General features: G+C 29.7%; 2 protein-coding genes across 2 annotated transcripts in view; one reads left to right on the forward strand and one right to left on the reverse strand.

Annotated features, from left to right (window-relative positions):
• Positions 1-1,034, reverse strand: part of LOC129913720 (mucin-2) — a 33,994-nt gene extending 32,960 nt beyond the window's left edge. Inside the window, exon 1 of the mRNA XM_055992528.1 lies at positions 214-1,034. Coding sequence (XP_055848503.1) covers positions 214-300 — 87 coding nt within the window. The 5' untranslated portion in view covers positions 301-1,034. The remainder of the gene's footprint in view (positions 1-213) is intronic.
• Positions 1-23,030, forward strand: part of LOC129913734 (transcription elongation factor S-II) — a 409,451-nt gene that overhangs the window by 277,633 nt on the left and 108,788 nt on the right. The window lies entirely within an intron of this gene.

The following is a 23,030-nucleotide window of genomic DNA, read 5'->3' on the forward strand; positions in this document are numbered from 1 at the left end:
GCGTCGGTGCACCGAATTTGTCATTCAAATTGAAATGGTGCAGACGTGTTGCAGCGGTGGTGCGGACGTGATGCAGCGGTGGTGCGGCGGAATTCCATTTTCACTCGGGGCAGTCAAATAAGTTTAGAACTAGATTCATTGAGTGTTAAGTTTAGTTTAAGAAACATTCTATCAAAGTGAAATATTAAAGTTTTTTTCAAATTCTTTACTCACCATGGCTCTGCAAGCTGACGATCTATAAATATCACTTCCAGCTGATAAGCTTTGAAAATACTTCTTCGTTCCATAAACTGTATCCATTTTTTTTTTCCTTCACTGAATATAATTCTTCAAATTTCTAGGTTTTTAACTCAAATTTTCTCCAAAGCCAATCCTTTTAATTTGCTCAAAAATGGTTTAATTATTTTTAACAAGAGTCATACATACAACATCAAAGAACATTTTTTTTTTCTTTTCAATTTCTTGTTGATGGAATTTTAGTTATGTTGTAATTGGGTGCAACATTTGTGTGTGCAACTTTTCCCTTTCTATATAAACGAACAACGAACTCTCCACACAAAGTAGCGAGAGTTGAATTAAAAAATCTCAATCTTTATATTCCTCGATTTTCCGGTACAACAAAAAAAAATTCACTACTTCAACAAATTAAGAGCTTCCAAGAGTCCAAGAATGGTTTTTATGACGTTTTTTTTTTGTGTATTTCTTGTTTTATTACACAAAGTTAGTCCATATGAGTGAATCTTTGTGAATGTATGTATTATGGACCTATTCTGGTTTTTATAGTGAAAATGTATCTTCTAGTTACATGTACGTTTGTATGTATAGCTCGTTGAGAGAGATGAAACCGGACAATCCTGTTCCAGTTGCCTTTTTTTATTGTTTATTATTTTCTTTGCTTTTATTTTTCAAAATCATACAACTACCAAACGATGATGATGATGATGATGACGATGGAGATACTCTCTGCAAATCAACACCATCAAGCTTCAGCTTTAACTTCACTGGCTGGCGCTAAATTCCTATAGAGAACTCCTGCACTGTTATTCTGAAAAAAGAAGAAAATAAGAAAAAAATATCTATAAAAATGGTTCTAAATGCAAAGATGTGAGAAAGTAAAGATAAAATAATTTTTCCAACTCAAGAACTTGGAGAGGAGTTTTTCATGGGGAGGCGGGTTTATGATGAGAGAGAATTATAACTAGCTTCAAATTTCGTTTTTTTTTTTTATTCGATGAATTTTGACACTTCTTGTTTTATGACGTTTTAATGACTTTTTTTTATAGACTTGCAATTAGTTTAGATTGTTGATAAAATTGTTCAATTAACGACTCATAAAATATATTAAAAGGAAAAGTGAAATTATTTGTTGTTGAAGATGTTTGAAAGCTTTCTTTTAAGAATTTTGCTTTAATTTGGTTTGTAGAAAGTATAAAAGTTTGATTTTTGGCTTTTAAGTTATGGACGTTTTTTTTTTATTGTGGTTTTTCTTTTTAACCTTTTGAGATTTGTAAAGAAAATTAGTAACAATCTGCAGATAAAAAGCATAAATATTAAAATGTTCCCATAAAAAAAAAACACCCTGTTAACCATGATGTTCTTATAGATACTTACGATTCTTACTTCCGATTTAAAATTTAACATAATTGGTGGATTGCAATATATTGTAACATAACTATAAGTGAGTTCTTGCATTCAAACCACATTTTTGTCCATAACTAAAAAAAAAACACCCTGTTGCTTATACAAATTTATAGAATTCTTTTATTTTTCAATCAAAATTGCAAATTGTTAAGCATTTATACCACAGATTTTATCAGACTTATCGCGGATTTTTCTTTGTTCCCAAAAAAAAACACCCTTTCGGTTTTTCTATTATTTTTACCAATTTTGATGGGGGTATAATTTTTTTCACAGTTTTTATGGTATTTTTATTCTTAATTTTATCTTTTCTCTAAAAAAAAACACCCTTTCTTCAAAATAATGTTGTAAACGATTTTCAAAAACTCTTAAGCCCTTTAAAAAATGTTGGCTTTTCATTTGATAGGTTTCTGTAGGCTTTACCAAAAACTGAAAACTTGGAATTTGTACGAGACCTGGTTCCTGCTATTTTTCAATCTAAACATTGAACATTTTTGCTAAATAAAAAAAAAAAAATTCCATTTCAACTAATTTAATCTCTTCAACTAAAAATCCCTTAAGAAACAAAAAAAAAGAACAATTTCGTGTTCAAACTCTTTAACTCCTTTAAATTACCCGCACAATCTGTAAAATCATCACATTATCTAAAGTTTCATTTTCCACCCCCCCCCCCCCCCCCCCTCCAAATAGCTAACACCAACAAAATAAAATTTAAAAAAAGAGGCCAAAGATAAAACATTTTAATTAATTTACCAAACTGTTATCACTTGTTGACTTAAACTTTTGCCAAGGCCCAGTAAAAAAAAAAAACCTACTTCAAGTTAAACAATGAAACAATAGCAGCAAAAAAAAATAAAAGGAAGAGAAATACCCTTACCCGAGTTTAAAATTAGCCTCATTAAACGCGCGTAACACAGACTTGCGTTCGTCTTGAATTTCAATACCATCAATATCTCAATTACTCGGTTATTTGCAGGACCGTATTCAGTTAGAGTACAAAGTGTTTGATTAAGACAGGCGGGTTATTGTGCCAAGACTTATTGTAAGGAATTATGAAAAAAAAAGGTATTTTTGTTCAAAATCTAAAAAAAAAATCATAAATAATGATTCCACAGGTCTCTTGATTCTAAATTCGTTACTGTTGATCAGAGCTTTTTTCCTGACATGGTTCCGGAGATAACAATTAAAATCATACATATTTTGAAAATCTTAGGCCTTTCTAGTACCTAAAACGCACCTGTCATCTCCCCTCAAACCAACTATCAATAAAGCTATCGGTAGGCTTCTTTATCGTCATCCTTGAAGATGCTTTGGTGTGAGTTTAAACTTTTTTTTTTTATTTTATTGAAATAGGCTGAGAGTAAAATTGACGTAAAAAACATAAAACGTCTTTGTAAAGATGGATTTCTAAGGTATACCAAGGCTCTAAAGAAGATGAAGAATGAGAAAAAAAGAATCTACACAAATTAAGAGCTCCACAGGCAACACCATGTGAAAATACCATCATCATCGTCGTCGTCTCTTGGCTTCCCTGATGATGAGAAGACCATCCAGGGGGATAAAATCCAATAATGATTAAGTTCACTTTGGTTACGCTTAAACATGGGAATGGGAATAGGAAGAAAGGCAGGTTCCTTCTTCCATCCAAGATCCGAGAAAGGTATGGCAAATATTGACAGAGTGCGCTCAAGGCATTTGATGATGCGTAGCTATGCAAATCGGGTTTTTGGACTTGATTAGACAGATATCGGTATAAGACAAGCGAGAGTGACTATGACGGAGAAGTGTATATATAGAGGACAAGTTAACTCCAATATCCGGGTGTTGTTGGTGGCGTTTTTAATCAAGAAAAATTTGATACTTAGATACTATCTCTCTGTGGCGCCCCTTGGTAATGGTGGTAGGTATGTATTCATTCATCAATGAAGATAAAAGATATAGACAATCACAATCTTATTCTTGGAATTATATACCCCCCACAATCGACTTGAGTTTATGACAAGACTTTATTTAGAAGCAAGTCTCTATACCTAATCAGTGAACACGTGCCAATTTTGTATAAGACTATGGGGGTTTTTATGCTTTGTTCATTCACTTTGAATGAAGAAAGTGAAGACCAATTATGTAAATTTGGTCTTGCTTTAAACCAGGTAAAAAGACTGAGGTAGAAGACAAAATGCTTAAAAGTAAATTACTTTAATAGACATTTTTTTCTTGGTATCAAGTAAGTTACATCTAAATGAATAATTTGGGTAATTTTCATAGAAAAATTCAAGGTTCAGTGAGTATGTTGTTGGAATTAGATTTATGTCAGGGTCAAAAATTCACTATCTTCTCTATATGGTTCATAATTTTGTAAAAAATTGTTTCTTTATTACGGAATATTTTTCAATCAGACAAATCGTGTCAGAGTGGCTGAAATTACATTTATGACGTTTTCAACCATCAACACATTCGCACCATGATCAAAAATGTCTAAACCGCCGCACCAATGCTGCAGCATGTCCGCACCATTTTTAAAGCATATCATTTTGAAAAAATGAAAAAAATTCGCTGCACCACCGCCACACCACGACTGCACCACGTTTGCACCATTTCAATTTGAATGACAAATTCGGTGCACCACAGATGCACCACGTCTAGACGTCTGCACCATGATCAAAAATTCTATTATCGTACTTATACAAATGTTAAAGTAGTCTTCAAAGTTATTTTGACTTAAGCAACAACTTTCCATTTCGTACAAACATGACTTGGTGTTCGAGTGGTCCAGGTGCTGGTCTTCTAATTGAAAGTGCTCTGGATACTCGGGTTCGAATCTCCTTCTCGTCGGTATTTTTTTTTTTTTTTTATTGTTCAATAATCCAAAATTATGTATCATGGTGCACCGAATTTTTCATACAAATTGAAATGGTGCGGAAGTGGTGCAGTCGTGGTGTGGCGATGGTGCGCCGAAATTTTCTTTAAAAATTAAATTTCTAATTTTACTCGGGTAGGAATTAATAAGTCCTCCAAGAGTATCATTGTCATGAAAATGTGTATCACTGCTTAGATGTTTTGTAATTAAGTAATTTATTTAGGCAAAAAATAATCTTAAAAGCTTTTTCATCTTTTCGTTCTCAAACGGAATATCTTCGAAAGAGATGGTTTCTTTTAATTTTCTTTGTGGAAAAGTATTTCAAAGCAGACCTCTAACGTAACAGTCATTACTCCAAATAACTGAAACACATTCCCCATTGAATACCCAAACTTTAGCTTTAAGACTTCCTTCTTTTACTTATCAATTTATTTTGTGTACCGCTTTTTGCCCTTGTCATAAAAATAAAACTCCCAAAAGAGTAAGCACCGTTAACACAACTCTTTTACAATTTCAATCATAAATTAACTGAAAATGGCCTTCGTTTTGACGTTTCAATTAAAACGTCTTCCTTGCTTTATAATTCTGCAAAGTTTTTGTTTTTTTTTTTGAAAATTTTTCAATTTGAAAAACTTTTAGCGCTCGCTTTTGGTTTTAACATTTAATTTTTCATCAACAAATTTTAACCCTCTCTCTCCTCTCAACACTCTACGACTTTCCTTTTGGATACTCTTCTCAACACCATCAATCATCAGCAGCGCATTTTAGTTTTGGTGCGATTTCTAAAATATCATGATAAAATATTTTGCTAAATTCTTTTTTGGCAAATGCTTTTGAATCGACTTCCGATTTCCCGATACGAAAATCGTTAAGGAAAATATTTTGCAAAAAAAAAAATAAAGAAAGAAAAACCTTCTAACCGTCGATTTCCGTTTGGAATTTTAGCAAACAATTAGTTTCACTTTGGGTTGGCTGCTGTCATAAATTTGTTGTTTTGCTTGGAGGTGAACCAAAAAGAAAAATTGAATTTTAAACACTATCAAGCAACGCCATCTTTTCTCCTGTCTCCCTCTCTCTCTTTCTATCACTTGCCGACAAATTGAAATTGATTTTCAAATCAATATAATCATCGACACCAATTGGAGCGCGCGGGGCGCGTTCTCAATCACGATTGAATCAAACGGCAGAAAAAAAAATAGAATTCAAGAAAGACAAAACAAAAGATATACCTAGAAGACCAACCTGGCCTACAGAGAATTGTGGGGATCAGCCAGCAATTTGGTTTCTGCTTGGTTTGGTCATGTATGCAATAAAAGACGTCTGATGTCTGCAATAATGCAGCGCGTAATTCCTATGCCAATTTCTTCCAGAGACGAGCTATCTATCTTTCTAAGGCATGGTGGATAGGGTGGAGGCTTGTTCATATGCATATATATGCAAATTGCTAGCAGAACAACAAACTGCAAAAAAAAACCCAAAGAAATAGAGAGAATATGGAAAAAAAATAAGGTCAAGACAATTATTGACGCCGCCGCGTATAATTTGCATATAAACCTGAGCATCAGAGTATATCTTCCAATCCCAATCATCACTATCATCAGCTTCATATCAACAACAACTTGAAAGAGGCTTTTGAGAACGAGACTTGAAGTAAATATTTTTAACCGAAGTGCTTCAATTTGGAATCATTATAGTTTAACAATAATAAGAAAATAATTCTGATTCTTTTCTTTGAAGCTTTTCGCCATTTAGGCTTTGTGTAACGGTGGAACCTTTTAAGATGTTACTGGCACGCCATCGCCATGTTGTATTGTGACTTAACTCAATCTGTTAGTAATTCTTATATGAATGTGGGATAATATTATGACATGAGGTGAAAAACTATGTCATATGGATGAATGTTAGTAACTTAACGGTTATGCAATATAGCTCTTTGAAGCCTAATTCTATGGCATATCTTGCAAATTGAGTTTTTTTGGAGTAGAATTGAGTAGAAAATGGGATTAAGTAATAACACTGGTCGGCAACTAAAATAGAGCTTAAACCAAACCCTACTTTTCTAAAGGATTTTTGTGTGCTGAGTCCGAATCCGAAGTCAAAATTTCACTGGCACGTCACGTTTTTGAAATACTTGAATACTATCAGGTCTAAAACGCGTTTTTTTTTGGTACATTTGACGTCGAATTACATCTCCTTTAAATTTTTGTTTGCAAAACTACTTATGCACTATCAAAACGCAATATTTAAACGTCCTAAAGGTATTTATTTTTTTTTTTTTCAAAAATATTGGAAGAAGATATTTATGATACATATCTCAAAACCTTGATTGTTTTTTTTCTTTCAAAGTAATGAATGGGTTTTTTTAACTTAATTCCAGTTTGCGTCTTCTGATTTGGACTTAAAAAAGCAATATTATACGGAAAAATATATATTTTTGACTAAACATCAAAAAGAAATTTATTGAAAATTTGTTTTTGAGACTAAAGCGAATACCTATAGTGATGTGTGTACCTCAAAAACTAGACGTGATGGAACAAATCTGTAAACAGTTTTGTATTTAGCACTCTAAAGTCAATTAAAATCACCTAACAGAGTTTTTGCTATCGACTTTTTTTTGTTTTTTGCCGACCAGTGTAATTAAAGTGTTCAAATTTTTTTTTTATATTTAAGTAAGCGTTATTTGATTATAATTTCTGAGCTTAACCAAATTAAAGGTTGTGTTAAAAAAGTCAAAAAAATCAATTTTAACGGTACCAGACGTTAAATAAAAAATAAAATTAAAACAAAATTAAATTTTTGATTTTTGAAAAAAATGTTAGTGTTTTTTATTTTTTTGAAAAATGAAATGAAATGATTTTTAAGAACAACGGTAAAGCTACCAATTTTTTTTCGGCAATATATACTACAGATCTACATAGATAGATAGATACTACAAAATTTTACTCCAACATTTTTGTATTGGCGTAATGTATGAGTAATTTTCTTTATACAGAAAAGTGATTTTCTCGCAATGTTAAAATTTAAAAACAAAAAAAAAAAACAAACAAAAATTTTTAATTATAAAATTAGGCGTTATTTATTTATAATTTTCTGAGATAAGGCTTGACACAATTAAAGGTTTTGTTGAAAAAAGTTTTTTTTTTAAATCAATTTTAACGGTACCCGCATAAAACGAATTGCTTCAACTTCAAATCTCTTCCAATGAAATTTTGTATACCTTTTTTTATTTTATATAAATCAAAAATATAATAAAAAAAAATTATTTTTGATTTTTGAAAAAAATGTTGAAGTTTCTTATTTTATTTTATCTTATTTTATTTTATTTTATTTTATTTTATTTTATTTTATTTTATTTTATTTTATTTTATTTTATTTTATTTTATTTTATTTTATTTTATTTTATTTTATTTTATTTTATTTTATTTTATTTTATTTTATTTTATTTTATTTTATTTTATTTTATTTTAATCGATTTTAAAAATACAACGGTAGCACCACTACTTTTTTCGGCAATATTACCACTACAAAATTTTAAGCCAGCATTTTTAAATATATAAATTACAAGAAAAAAAAAACTTGGTACCCCATGGCGTATGAGTAATTATTTTTGTATACTGAAAAGTGTTAAGATTTTCAAAAAACAAAAATAATTTGAATTTTTTGAATTATAAAAAGTTTGACGTGTGATATAAGAAAATGCTATAGGTCAAGTTTCGGATTCGCTAAAAAAATCGAAATAGAGAAAAATATGAGATATGACAGTAAGATGACCGAGAATGCGAAAAAAGTGGAAAAAAAAATAGCCGTAATGATAAATTTTCAAAAAAAAAATCGAAATATTCTTGGGTTTATTTATACAAAAGTAAGTACATTTTTATTTTTTGATAAATCAATTTTTTGAAAACGGATTGATGATTTTTTTTAAATTTTGTCTTTACGTTTCAAATAATTATTTTTAAAAAATGTTTTTGAAATATGTTGCAAAATTAGTATTTAAAAAATAAAATATTTTTTTTTTAATCAGCTCCAACTACTCAAAAACTAATTTTCTAAAAATTCTTTGTTGCATTCTTTATTTAAAGGTTAAAACCCTTTTTTTTTTAATAAATGCAGAAGAAAAATGCATCTAAAAAAATTTCTTCCAAAATCATACAACGAGAAAACATCAAAAGAAAGGTCTCTTTAAACTCTTTTAAGAATGGAAACCAAAAGCTTCTTTGGGGTCTGTTTGCTGCGAGTTATTTGCAATCGAATATTTGTTTCTTTTCTAAAAAAGTTATACAGTTTTAAGCTTGCTGAAATATTCTTAATTTATTTCTATTCAAAAGTCGTAAATAATATTATATCTTAAATTCCAAAGAGACTTAAATTCAAAATACAACTTTCCTGTTCAAAATAAAGTAAAATGTAAACCAATTAAATTTTTCCTTGTTTCCTTCCCCTAATCAAGATAATAATTTCAAACTAAAATACAAAATACTCTTTAATCACTAAATTTCATTTCTCAAAATAACAATAGGTACCTTATGCCTCTTTGCCTATATACAACATTGAAACAACCTTTAATCCTTACCCATTCCAACTGACAAACATTTATAAATGTATACCAAAGCTCTGTCTTTATATTGAATTGCTCGAGGGAGAATTCCCTCAATAATTACAAGAGCACATGATTTCGATCAAGAATCAGAGATGAGTAAAACGTGTCATTGCCCAAAGGTATCATCTCTCTATATCTACTATACGAAAATCCAATAACAGTGTTTTTCGTCTTTCGTCTCTTTTACCCTCTCGCCCACCTTTAAACTATATCCTGCCGAAATCTAAAATGCAAATCAATCATTTCAACAACCTTATGTCTATCCATCCGGAAATGGGGGACAACACGGTTTGATTCCAATCGACCTTATTTCGGTCCGATGGCGGATGGATGTCGACAAGATAACTTGATTAATTATCCGCAGCGAAAGCGGTCAACTGCATTCGCATTCGTCGAAAACCAAAAACACTACCTATCTGATACTCTCAAGAGAAAGAGGGAGAGGAACAAGAATGTGTGGCAGGGTTCATAAGTCACCATGTTGTTTTTTTTTTTTCTTCTTTTCTTACCTACATCATAAAACGAAAAAATTACAACAAGAAACACCAGCGCATCCATGGGAAGTTATTTTCTTCTCCTATACTCCTCTCTTTCTCTCTCTCTCTCTTTCTGACCCAATCAACAGCAAAAAAAAAAAAATTACAAACCGGAATGTAAGCTTTCGGCGAGACACACAAAACTTGCCACAAGAAAAAATAAAAACAAACCTTGAACTAGGCCATGCGAAAATGACGCCAACAACCAAAGACCTATAATGTCATTAACGCGCTTATTTTTTTTTTTCTCTTTTCTAAGTCCCTTTTGCCACTTGTTTGTGCTTAATTACCCTCTTAAACCGGTAAAAAGTGTGCACAAAAACTTCGAAAGACCACTTAATCGGTGGTGGCTTAAGACAAGTGAATATAAGTTGAATAGCCTTTGATAGCTAGTCTTTGGATTATTTTTGTGCAAAATTGATTTTATGCCTTCAAAGTGGGAAATTAATGATTTTGACATTAATGTGTGAATGTCCCGTCATACGTCATCGTAATTTTTTTGTTTTGGTTTTATTCAGAAGAGAAACAAAAAAAAAGTTAATAAAATTTCGTGTTTGGTGAAAGTAAAATGGAATTTCTGTGTCACAAAATTGTTCCAAAATAAAAAAAAACAATATGTCGCGGCTTTTGGTTTACTTAATAAAGAATATGATTCAGAAGCCATAAGCTTGTATAGGTAGGTTTTTTTTATAGTGAGAAAGACTTGATGACTCGAAGAAGTCGTAAATTGGCTAATATTGTTTATATGGTGACTCGATGTCTTCTCAGAATGAAAGTGTTCAGATAAACACACATGTGGAAGGTATGTCGTGCATTGTCTAAGAGAAAAGATTGATTTTTTTTTTTGTTAGTATTGGACCGGTTTTATAGCTTTGAGGTATGGAACTGAATGGAATTTTCAATGAAAACGAAATTTTATAAGAAAGTGAAGATAATCATTTTTAATAATCAAAACAGATTAGGTTAATTATTTCAGCAAAAAAGAAAAAAAAAAACAAAAGTTTTCCTTTGTTTTAAAACTCGTGACTTCCACACATTTTTGGTGGAATTTTAACCATTGACGAACTTTCTTCTTTAAAAAAATTAAACATTTTATTTCATCAAACTATTCTTGAAAGTGCTTCAGACAATCCTCTTTAATAAGGATCTTAGTTAATATTAAGTATATAAAACATCCAAGCGAGGAGTAGTGGCCTGATTTGAGGAAATTAAGAAGGATTACCCAATGAAGAAGGAATAAAGAAGCAATAAATAACAAACCAATTTTAAATAAAGAATGAATTAAGAACCTTTGTTGTACTTTCAAAAATATACTAGACAGTATAACTAAACTTTATGGCAGCATTTTGAACTATAGAAAAAAAACGAAAGAAAAACTTGGTACTCCGGGGTGTATGAGCAATTTTTTGTATCCAGAAAAGTTAGTTAAAATTATTTTGATTTTTAAAACAGTACAGAAGATTAACTCAAACGATTAGATAAAACTTGGTGTTGGGAAATTCCCTAGATGGGAAATTAAAACTTTATTTTTGTACCAAAAGTCTCAAAAAAAAGGCTCTAAGGGAAATTAAGGTCTCACTTTCGATATGAAAAAAAAAATATTTTTCAAAATGTTTTAAACAAAAAAAAATAAATAAAAACGTTTAAATGACCGCAATGTTAAAATTTTGACAAATTTTTGAAAACGGATTAATGATTTTCAAATATGTAATAATTTCTAATGCTTGGAAAACTTGTTTAAAAAAACAAACTATTTTTATAAATCGGGTCTATAAAACCAAATTTTCTAAAAAAATTTTGTTGCACAGAAAATTAAATGGCGTACTTCATAGTTTAATACCATTTAAATAGTGTTTTTGTTAGTAAAAAAAAATGTTAACTTGTTTTAAATTTTTGTTATAAAACTAAATTAAAATTAATCTTTAATATTTTTCAGCATTAATTTCTGTAACATTTACAGCAAATTAGGTACAAAAGAACTTAATCCAAATCTCTCAGAATGAACTTTTGTATGCCTTTTTTTATATTTTATATGTAAATTAAAAAATAAAATTTCAAAAAAAATCAATTTTTTGATTTTTGAAAAAAATGTTGGTGTTTTTTATTTTTTGTTTTTTTTTTTAATGAAATTATTTGACTTTAAAAACACAACGGTAACGCTACCACTTTTTTTTCGGCAATATTAGACGCTACAAAATTTTACACAAGCATTGTTTACTATATAAAATACAAGAACAAACTTGGTACTCCATGGCGTATGAGTAATTTGTTTTTTATACAGAAAAGTGATTTTCTCGAATTTCTTGAATTATTAAAAGTTTTACATGCGATATAAAAAATCGAAATAGAGATAAAAATGAGACATGACAGAAAGATGACCGAGAATGCCAAAAAAGTGGACCCAAGAATGGGCAATTAAGGTCTCACTTTTAATATGAATTTATATAATGTTAAAATTTTGAAAAAAAAAAAAATCTTAAAAATATTTTTGCGTTTTCGGGCTCTAATCAGGCTTACTATAGAATTCTAAATATCATACATTCGAAGGTCAAACGGATAGTTGTAATTCCCAATAGCTACTAAATTCCGAATGATTGTTTTTCACTTGGATTCATTTGGAGAAAAATCCAGGCCTCTGTTTTCATATTTCTTCTCATCAATTAAATGATGAAGCATCTTCTAACAAAAACCAAAAATAATTATCAACATGAAACAGACAATTTCTTGCTGCATAATCAACTTGATAATATTCAATGATTAATTGAGGTGTGTATATACCTAAATGAAAGTTGACCCCTTTGAGGATATGCCTACTCGAACAATATGTATATAGATAAATCACTGGTATGTTGCTGGGAGTATATAATTATCTGCATACACAAAAGACTTAATATCCAATATCCCAATCGTTTATTTCAATATCTCTCTTCTACTTGTATATAATTAATAAATTGCATAGTCATTTAGAATCCATCAAAGCTCTTAGAACGAACCAGCATAAATATCTTCATCTATGAGATACTTTTTTTTGTATCTTTTCTTTCTAAATGATTGCAAATTAATTTTTATTAACCTTAAAGACAGGAATTTTCAAATAAGGTCAAATGGTGGTGATGATGGTTTAAATTTTTTAAAGAAAAATACAAACAAATTCAAGTCAGCTGTCTTGAGTGAAAGATTGTTTACTACGTACTTTTTTTTTTTGTTTGATAAAAAAAAAAACTAAATTAATTTTCATATAACTTTTACTTTTGGATTAAAAAGCAGAAAGTCAATCCCACTCCTTATTTCATTTTTGAGATTCTTGAAGGTGTTCTTAAAAAAAAAAAAAACAGCCAAACAAGTTCTTCTGAAACCAAAGCGATACAAGTTCCAAAGACTTCTTCATCGTACGGTCGGCGGCGGTCGTTGTCGTTGACGATGCTCGAGGTGCTTTCCAAGAGCGAGAGAAACTTAAAAACCCGTCATCAACATCATCGTCAACACCACTCCCATTTACATAACTTTCAGTGTAAAACAGACACAAAACAACAACAACTTTGAGAACGAGAACAACATCGAAGATGGAATTTAATGAATTTACTTTGGATATTTGTTGGATGCAAGTTACTGGATAGATACGTGCTGGAAATCCTGGGAAGAGAGAAAAATTCGTCGTCGGTCGGTCGGTCGTTTTCATCGGAAACTTGACTTGACTTGGTTCAAATCGATGAAATCGATAGAAGGAAGATGCGGTGTGTTTGGGAGTCAATTACCGCACTAAAGTGTGAATCACCTTCCGATATATAGAGTGTGGCTCTTCCGCAATTGAAGAACCTCGATTTCTTGATGTAAATTCAGGTCATCGATGGATGAAGATGATGGCTGAATGATGATGATGATGATGGTGGTGTTTTATTGGAAAATATGCATCAAGAAATTATGCCATGTTACGATTGAATATCCCGCGATCTAACTTCTTTTTTTTATATATATTTTTTTTTTTTTTTTTTCATCTTCTGAAGAAGCACACGATTGATTGAGATAGGCTTGCCGTTTGGTACTCAATCAAACAAAAATACTGAAAAAAAAAAAATGGAGAAAGATATACGGACACTTAAGAAAATCGCGAAGGAGGTGATAGATGATTTGATTATATTCCCACGAGGCAGTGAAGAGTCGCTGCTGTTTGTTTAGATTGTGGATACAAAAAAGTAGGAATCGGGTTGAGTGTGTTTTTTTTTATAGAAATTTTAAAAACATCAATTCTGATGATGGAGTTGAACTTGATGTGAACTTTTGATTGGATAAAAGTGTTTTTCTTGATTGAAAATATTTAAAGAATCTTGAAGGCAGTTGTAGGTACGAGTAGTTGTTTGCGAGAGTGTATTGATTGACATGTTTACCTCGAAAATAATATTAAAAATTGATCATTTGTCAAAAAAAGATTCTGAATGAGGTCTAATTGATTTAAGTATGCTTAAGACATGGATTTGATTTAAAACGGGTTTTAAAAAAAAACTTTCTTTTAATGTGAAACTTACTCATGTAAAGGGGAAAAGGTTAAGAGAATAATAGAATATAGAACCCGACCGAATAGACTACTTTTACATAAGCATGTCTTAAAACACCCGAGAATGACACTTTTCTCATTTACGTCACTTCTTATTTTTTTTTTTTAATACCAAATGAATTATGTGTACAATTTGTGATTTTGTGTTTAATTTTTTTGAACCAAAAAAGTTAATTAAGCGATTATTTAAGTTCACGAGGTGACATTTTTACTTCTAGCAAATTTTTGTTTTTTTTTATAAAGGAAAAAACAATTTGCCATTATGCTTTCTTCCAAACACCTAAAGCCTTCACCCTCATTAAAGCAGAATATTTAATATCAATATTGTGTGTTGCTGATTAATGAATATAAAGCAAACAATCCCTCTTTTAATAAAGATAATGTAATAAAAGGATATTGTAATGGGTTTACAAAACATTTATAAAATTTAATTCATTTTTAAATATTTTAAAATTATTTCAGTTAAAAGTAGTTTTTTTATTATATTTTTTTTTTCCTTTTCTTTTCTTTTGTTTTCTCTTGTTTTCTCTTGTTTTCATTTCTTTTCTTTTGTTTTCATTTCTTTTTTTATTTTATTTTATTTTATTTTATTTTATTTTATTTTATTTTATTTTATTTTATTTTATTTTATTTTATTTTATTTTATTTTATTTTATTTTATTTTATTTTATTTTATCTTATTTTATTTTATTTTATTTTATTTTATTTTATTTTATTTTATTTTATTTTATTTTATTTTATTTTATTTTATTTTATTTTATTTTATTTTATTTTATTTTACTTATATTATTACATTTTTTTGGTTTTATTAATTTCTTTTTTAAAATGTCAAGTGTAAATTCCAAGAGCAACTTAATACAACTCCATTGTCTGCATTCAAATCAATTTTATTAATATCAATTTAACTCGAAAGCACCTACTTAATCAAAAATCCTCCCAAACATATTTAATTCATTTTAATTTATTACTTTGCAACAATATAACGAGTGCAATCCAATGCTGCCTGCCACTTAAAATTAAAATGGCTTTCCTGTGTCCGGCATACTGCTAACTGCTCATGGTGTCCTGATTTATTGACACACAGCTAATTATGCGAAATCATTTTGCCACACACCAAAACCCAAAAAAAACAACATCGAAAAACTACCAAATTGGTAAATAAAATAATTTTTCATCTGAAATAAGTCATTTTTTTTTATTTCGTTAATAAAAATTTATGTTATGGAAAAAAAGATACAAGTTAAAAAATAACCAAGTTGATACCTAAAAAATATAAAAAAAAAAAAACAAAGTAAAACTTGTAAAATATTTTCATTTCAATATTCTGTCATGTTTACATCGATTCAGTTGGTCTATGGCCATTTGTTACATTTTTTTTTTTTTTTTTTTTTTTTAAGTGCAATTGAAAAATTTCATTGATAAATAAATCAATAAGTGCATAATTTTTTTTTTTTTGTTGACATACAAAAATAATGAAATAAAAAAAAAGAATAATGAAAATAAACAAAATAATTATTTGCAAATAAACAAGTCGAGTCCATTAAATAGGTTAAATAAAAATGAACTTTTAAAAAATAAAAAACACAGAATAGTCAAGTCGAATGATAAATTGCGACTTTTAGTTTAATTTATTAATAGTCATTGTAATTTAAATGGAAGAACCTAGCAGCGACAAATTCGTGATAATAAAATTATCAAATTCAAAGATGTCTGTGTTAAGAGCAACAGCCTAAACGGATGGACCGATTGAATTCAAACTTGGTATGTAGCATTTTTTGGAGACTCTGCAGAGGGGTTTTTGGAATTAATTTTTTTGGACTAAAAATAACGGTACCTTTCACTTTCATATACTAATTACTGAAAAGTTTAATTTTCTCGGAAACGGCTTCAACGATTTTGTTAAAAAAAATTCAAATGTTAGTTTTTAACCCTCTGTCGGCACACGGCACAAAAATAAAAAAATTACGATTTTTCAAAAATGTGATCACAAAAAAGTCTCTTTATAAGGGTGAAAATATTTTTTTTCGGAATTGTGAATACAATATTCGAATTCCTCGGAATATTCTACATCAATTTCATACTTGATTCTCTATAAAATATTGTGACCGAAAAAAGTTCTAGCGACATGAAAAAGTATAAACCAAATTCGCGCCCGTGTGCCTATCACGTCACAAAAAAGAGGTGTGCCTACAGAGGGTTAAACATGAGCCGTCTAATAATCCCAAATTTCACAAAATTGCATTTAAATTGCTTTCTGTGCGTCGTTATAAACATCCTCATAGGTGAAATATTAAGTGGCCCAATATCTTAAAATGAGGGTTACATATTGTACTAACAATCCTATTAATTTGATCCTTTTATCACAAACTGCACAATTATTTTTCATACTTTTACTTTTGCACCTCAATCCTTCAAAACATTAATTTGTGTGAAAATTTAATAAAAAATAAAAGCAAGCAATTTAAGTTTTGCACGAAAATTCCATATTCCATGGTAAATGTAATTCACTTTTTGATTATTTTTGATTCTCATAAGATGTATAAAATATATAGGTATGCGGTTCAAAAAAATTGCAAAAAATTTCCATGTGGTGCAATGGTGCCATTTCGAAAGTATTCTTTCTCACTAAAAAAAAAACACCCTTTAACCCGAAATATTTTGATGAGTATATTTTATTATTTTTTTCTATGGTATAGTAAACGTGCATACAAAATTTCATCAGCCTACCACTTATTTTCAAGGAGTACTTGGTAATATTTTGGCTCTTGTTCTTTAAGTAGATGACTATTTATAAAGAGTGCAATAACTTTTACCATAACGGTCCAGGCACATTAGTATTGGTTTTATTCGATCGGGCGTTAAAAATTACCTCGGAATCATGTATTATATTAATAAAAAGGTTTCATTAGCTATATATGCAACAATGCGGGTGCAACACAGAAAAGCTCTTGTATCTACCCTCCTGGATGGTATACAAGGTGGCCGAATATCTCAAAATAACTCTTATATTGAATAGTACCAATGATATAAATTTCATGCTTCTATCCGAAAGTGAACGATGGAGGTCTTTTTTAATGCTAAGCCGCAAAAATAAAAAAAAAAAAATTTCAAATTTTTATTTTTGAAAAATCAAATTTTTAAAAACTTGAGATTAATTTTTTTTTGAAATTTTGGATTTAGATGTTGATTAGTTACTTCTAGAAAATGGCATTCTAATTTTATTTTAAAACTTTTTTTTAATTTTGTGTATTTTTTTTGTTGTTGTTTTTTTTTATATGCATACTTTTCCCAAATTTCTATACAGGGTGTCCCAAAAGTAATGGATCAAAAGAAATATGCTGATAGGCCAACTTTAGGACTCTCAGAATTTGGTAACTTGTTCATCCCAAATACTTACGGTTTTCGATTTAATGCAGTTTTTGTGAAATTTCGAAAAATCCCGACTTTGCAACAGTATTTTGCTTCCTCCGCTCATAATTGATTTTTGTTTTTTACAATTCTTTCACTAAAACATTGCCTAATAATAAGAAATAATTAATTTCATATTATATTTCAGAGCAACACCCTGAACAAAATTTGTATGGTGTGGCACTCTTTTATTATTGTCTTGTCGTGTTATTGCAGTTTTCAAAAAATGTATAAAAGTTTCCAAAGTTGAAGATAGAACTGAAGATATTACAATTTAAAAGCAACAAAACAGGGCTTTTCAGAGAAAAATAACAAAGAAAAATAAACACATTTTCTTGACTGTTGTTTGTTTATTTCTTTTTGAACAAAAGCCTCGATTTTTGTTTGTTATTTTGCTCTGAAAACCTCTATTTTTTGCATTCAAATTGTAATATCTTTCGTTCTAATTTCATCTTTGGAAACTTTTATACATTTTTGAAAACTGCAATAACACGGCAAGTTTTCAAAATAATAAACCAGGGTCACACCATGAAAATTTTGTTTAGGGTGTTGCTCTATAATAAAAGAAAGAAACTGAGTTTTCATACAACATGGAACTGTTAATTAATTTGCAGGAAAATGGCGAATGAAATAAAAAATATTTTGATTAATTATTTATTCCTTATTATTAGGCAAGGTTTTAGTGAAAAAAATGTAAAAAACAAAAATCAGTTATGAGCGGAAAAAGCAAAATACTGTTGCAAAGCCGGAATTTATCGAAATTTCACAAAAACTGCATTAAATCGAAAACCGTAAAGATTTGGGATGAATAAGTTACCAAATTCTGAGAGCCCTAAAGTTGGCCTTTCAGCATACTTCGTTTGATCCATTACTTTTGGGACACCCTGTATATATGTATATTTTATATTAACTTTAAAACATTTTTGTGAGTGTGTAATTAATTTACATGAATGGAGGGACTATGCACTTTTAAAAGACAATGATACAGGTACTTTTTAAAGACAATGTCCTTATAAAATAGCGTTCCAATAAAATCAAAATTTTTCTTCAGTGAAGTCACGAATCACTTTTAATTAACCACATTTTGGAGTATCCTTGACATTGACGTATTTTTTTTTTTTTTCAACTTTTCCCCTTAAGATTAAAGTTTTTGACATTTGTTAAATTTTTTTTTCCAGGAATGAGAACTTTAGTAAAAAGATGAATATATTTTCCAAAAAACCAAAGCCTTCATTATTATGAATTACTTCAAGGACTTTCTTTTTTAACCAAAGTGAATTTTAAACAGCTAAGAATGTTGCAAACAGAAAAATCCTTGTTATTTCAATTTAAATTTTGTACAATAAACTTTTCTCCCATTCTTTTTCATAAAAACAAAACAAAACAGAAGCAAAGTATATAAAAATGTATATATGAAAAATGCATGAAAAAATGCAAGCAAGTAAGATACTATAACAATAAACTAGGACAAAGGCAACAAGAACACAAAACAATATGCGATGCTGACCTCGACCTCAAAGGAGGAAAACTATTTGAAGGGCATACCTCTACATCAACTCTGCTGCTCGTTTGTGGCTGTGGTGGTGTTGGCCTGGCTCAGAGAGTGTCTTTTCTAGTCTTGTCGTCCAGATAGTGTTGTGTCTCCTGTCATCGTCGAATAATGCACGCCAACAGCTCCAGCTACAGCCTCGACGACAATCGTGACCACAGCAATAGCCGCTGCCGTCATCGTGTAGTCTTAGTCTTCTCCACTCTGATGGTTAGAGTTGGAAGCATATTTACGTGACATGAATTCCGTGGCCAAAAACCGCAACAAAAGACGCTTAAATTTTCGTGAGTTGTTGTTTGAGAAACACACAAAAATGCTTCCAAAGCGCATTGTGATTGCAAAAAAAAAAAAACCTACCTAAAGATGCAAAAATACTGTGGTTGGAAAGATAGATACTTTTGTATCTTTTACTTATTCATCTGGAAAATTTATATTTTATACAAATTTGGGTTCAAGTTCAAAGAGAGAGAGAGAGACTTTTAAGTGTGAGTAGTTGGGCGTGTTTGTCACGAAAACAAGGTTAATTGCAATCTGTCAACTGCAGATACTTTATACGCAGCAGACTTGCAACTTTTCACTATATTTACTCAACTTGTACAAAGTTTGTGTATCTAACGCATCTCGTTGCAAAGAAAAGGGGTGATAAGAGGCAGTTATAATGTTTATATCTGTGAGTTCTCGTTTCTTTTTATTTAATTCCATGCATCTGAACCAATTGAATAAATAGATTTCGCTACAAAATATGAAAACAAACTTCCAAAAAGGAGGAGGAGGAGGAGAAGTAGAGAATATATAAACAATCAAGCGTTTCTATATATCTTGATCGGATTAGAGGAGTTCGATTTAAAGAAGTTGTCATGGCTGTGATGTTCTCTATGTGTGTGTGTATATGTTTTAAATTCTGTCATTTTGAGCACATATCGTGCGCGTTTTGGTAAGTAAGTGAAATCTACTGAAGATATCCACTTCCATTATAATGAAGACAGATGAGTTGGAAACACCATATCAGCTATAGGTATATCGAAGAAGAACAACTTATAACACACATAAACTTACCGCGTAAAGTCGTTACTTATCCACAAGATATGAGGAAGAGTGTTTGTTTCTTCTATAGATATATTATTATTATGCTGACCGCAGAGAAAGTGAGACTTCTTCTATTTTATGAGATTAAAAACCGTCTTTAGAATGTGACACTATAAGTGGAATGTAATTTTGTGTATAGTTGTTTTTCAGTTTTTTGTAAGTAGGCAAAATTTGAAGACACACAAATTATTTGTGTGTGATATGTCTTGACTTCATGAGGTTATGCTCAATTTGCGAAGCAGTAAAGAAATTGCTTGACATAAAGATTTAAAAAGATTAAATTATATGTGACAAGATTAAGCTACATGATAAAGATATTTGTTGTTGTTGTTGTTGTTGTTGTTGTTGTTGTTGTAATTTATGTCTTCATTTTTAAATCAGGTGCAATTAAGAAATTAAAGTTAAGTGTAGTTTAACATACAAACATATTATGGGTCATTGGAGAAAACAAGTTAGAAAGAAAGTGAAGATGATTTAGATTTAGAGATGGACTTGATGTTTGTTTGATATTTGTTTGGATAAACTAGTTGCATATCAGATAACTGATCTTTTATGGTGGTTTGCAAAGGACTAATACTTTGGGATCGTTTATAAAATAATGGTTTTCATTTTTTTTAACATTTATCAGAATTTTGTTTAAAACAAACTTTCTTGCGGTGAAGACATCTCCGAACGACGACTCAAAAATAAGTTTGTTCAATTTTTGCGTATATCCTGAATACGTAACATTTTTTGAAGTTTTCATTTTTTTTAATTCTTTAATATTGGTCTTATCTAAGATGAAAATTCTATTAAAAAGTATTAGTTGGCAATACAACCCTCACAATATTTAAAGAAAATCAAACTTTTATTCTTCTAAATCCATTTTCTTATATGAAAACCTATAATAAATTTTATATCATCTGAAAGCTTATTATTTCACCTTTTATATGACGCTTGAATCATATTTCTACAATGCCTAAAAAAAAAAGTAAGAATTTTTTCAAGCCGACTATGTCGAAATTTCAAACTGAGAATACGGTACTTCCCACACTGGTGGCTGGTCAGGTCATGGGCAGCAAATCTCCACAGGTGTTTTAAGGTGTTTCTGAATATTTATAGTTTAACATTGTGTAGCTTAGCTTGTAGTTAATTTACCGTTATGCATGCTCAATAAACTAAAGTCCTGTCTATTACACTGGTTTACAAGGGTTTTGTTGCCGAAACAAAAATATACTTTTCTAAAGGTTTTCAGTGTGCTGAACTCGAATTTCTATAAGAACTGTTTTCCATCTTTCAATACCTGATTAAAATGAAAAAATTAGCCTATTAGCACTTATTCCTAAGATGAACAAGAATCTTCTATAGTGCATATCCTAAAATTTGCCCTTCCATCAAAAAATACCATTATTTCGTAGGTATATATATTTTTTGTAATGGATTGTTTTGATTTTTAATAATGATGGATTCTAAAATCTTCATGCAAAATTTGGTTCATCTACCATAACTTTTAAGAGTTTTTCGGCAGTAAGTTTTCAACTGTTATAATAATATGAGTTGACAGATGAAAAACAGGTATAACTTTTTCCAGGGACGTCAGATTGTCTTGATTTTAGAGTTTTTGGAATCAGCATTAAAAAATACCTTGAAATCATGTATCATTAGTGTATATAATACCATAGCCTATTTTTGCTAATTTTGAAAATCTCCATTTCGCGATTTGACCTTGAAATCGCGACAAGGGGACATGAGATTTTTCTAGACTTTTGAGATATGTTATAGAATGGCAAAAGGAAGATATTGAGCAAAAAAAATTTCTACTAACATTCATTCCGAGGTTAAACCCTTATTTGACTGGATTATTAAAAAAGTAGGTGTTTTTCAAAAATTCATATTTCGAAACAAAAAGACTAAGAAAAAAATACGTAATAGGCCCCTTATCTTTTTTTACTATCTTTTGAATGGCATTTTTCATGTTTTAGTTTTAACAAATCATTGGTTTTGAATTTTTTTTTTTTAATTTTTTCAATACCATTGTTACCCTTTTAATAAATTTATCTATCGCTCAAAAAAAATTTCAATTTTCTACAACGTAGCGTTTTTTGCAATATTGTTTTACCCCTATTTACCCTATTAAATGATGGAATTATTAAAAATCCTTCATTAGTGTCAAAAAAAAAAACAATCCTGTGATGAAGACATTACATCAAAAAAAATTTACTCAACAGTAACGAATTGAAGATTAAAATACCTATCAAATAATTTTATTTCTTTTTTTATTTTCGAATATAAATGTTAAGGCCAAATATTAATTTTTCGAACTTCTTTAAAATCTCTTTAGCTAAACAATAAAACAATGGGTTTATCAATCTATTAAATGGTTAGAATTCAAAGTCTAGACAAGGATTCAGTGGCAATAATTTTCTCTAAAACAACTTAAATATTCGAGTGAAAAACAAACTTGCAAAGCAGATACCGTAGGAACCAAACTTCGAAAATCCTTCTGTTACGAATTTGCGACTACAAAAAATCTTTAAAATCAATCGAAGTGTTTTTTTCTTAAATTATTGAAAAAGTTTTCTATAATTTTTTTTCGGGATAAGTTGAAAAAAAAAATAAGCTGAGTTTTCAAAAGTTTCTCCCTGTGTAAAATCGACCTAAAACCAAAATTATGTCAACGGTAAGAAAAACCACAAATCTATAAAAAAAAAAAAAAAATAAAAAACCAATCAAAGTTTGTAACCGAATCCCGTATATCATGTGCTGTGGTTCGCTAGGTTTCAACTCCCGCCATTTTTACTTCCATTTTTTTTTATTTCACTCTA

Source organism: Episyrphus balteatus, chromosome 3 (assembly GCF_945859705.1).
Source record: "Episyrphus balteatus chromosome 3, idEpiBalt1.1, whole genome shotgun sequence".
NCBI lineage: Eukaryota > Metazoa > Arthropoda > Insecta > Diptera > Syrphidae > Episyrphus > Episyrphus balteatus.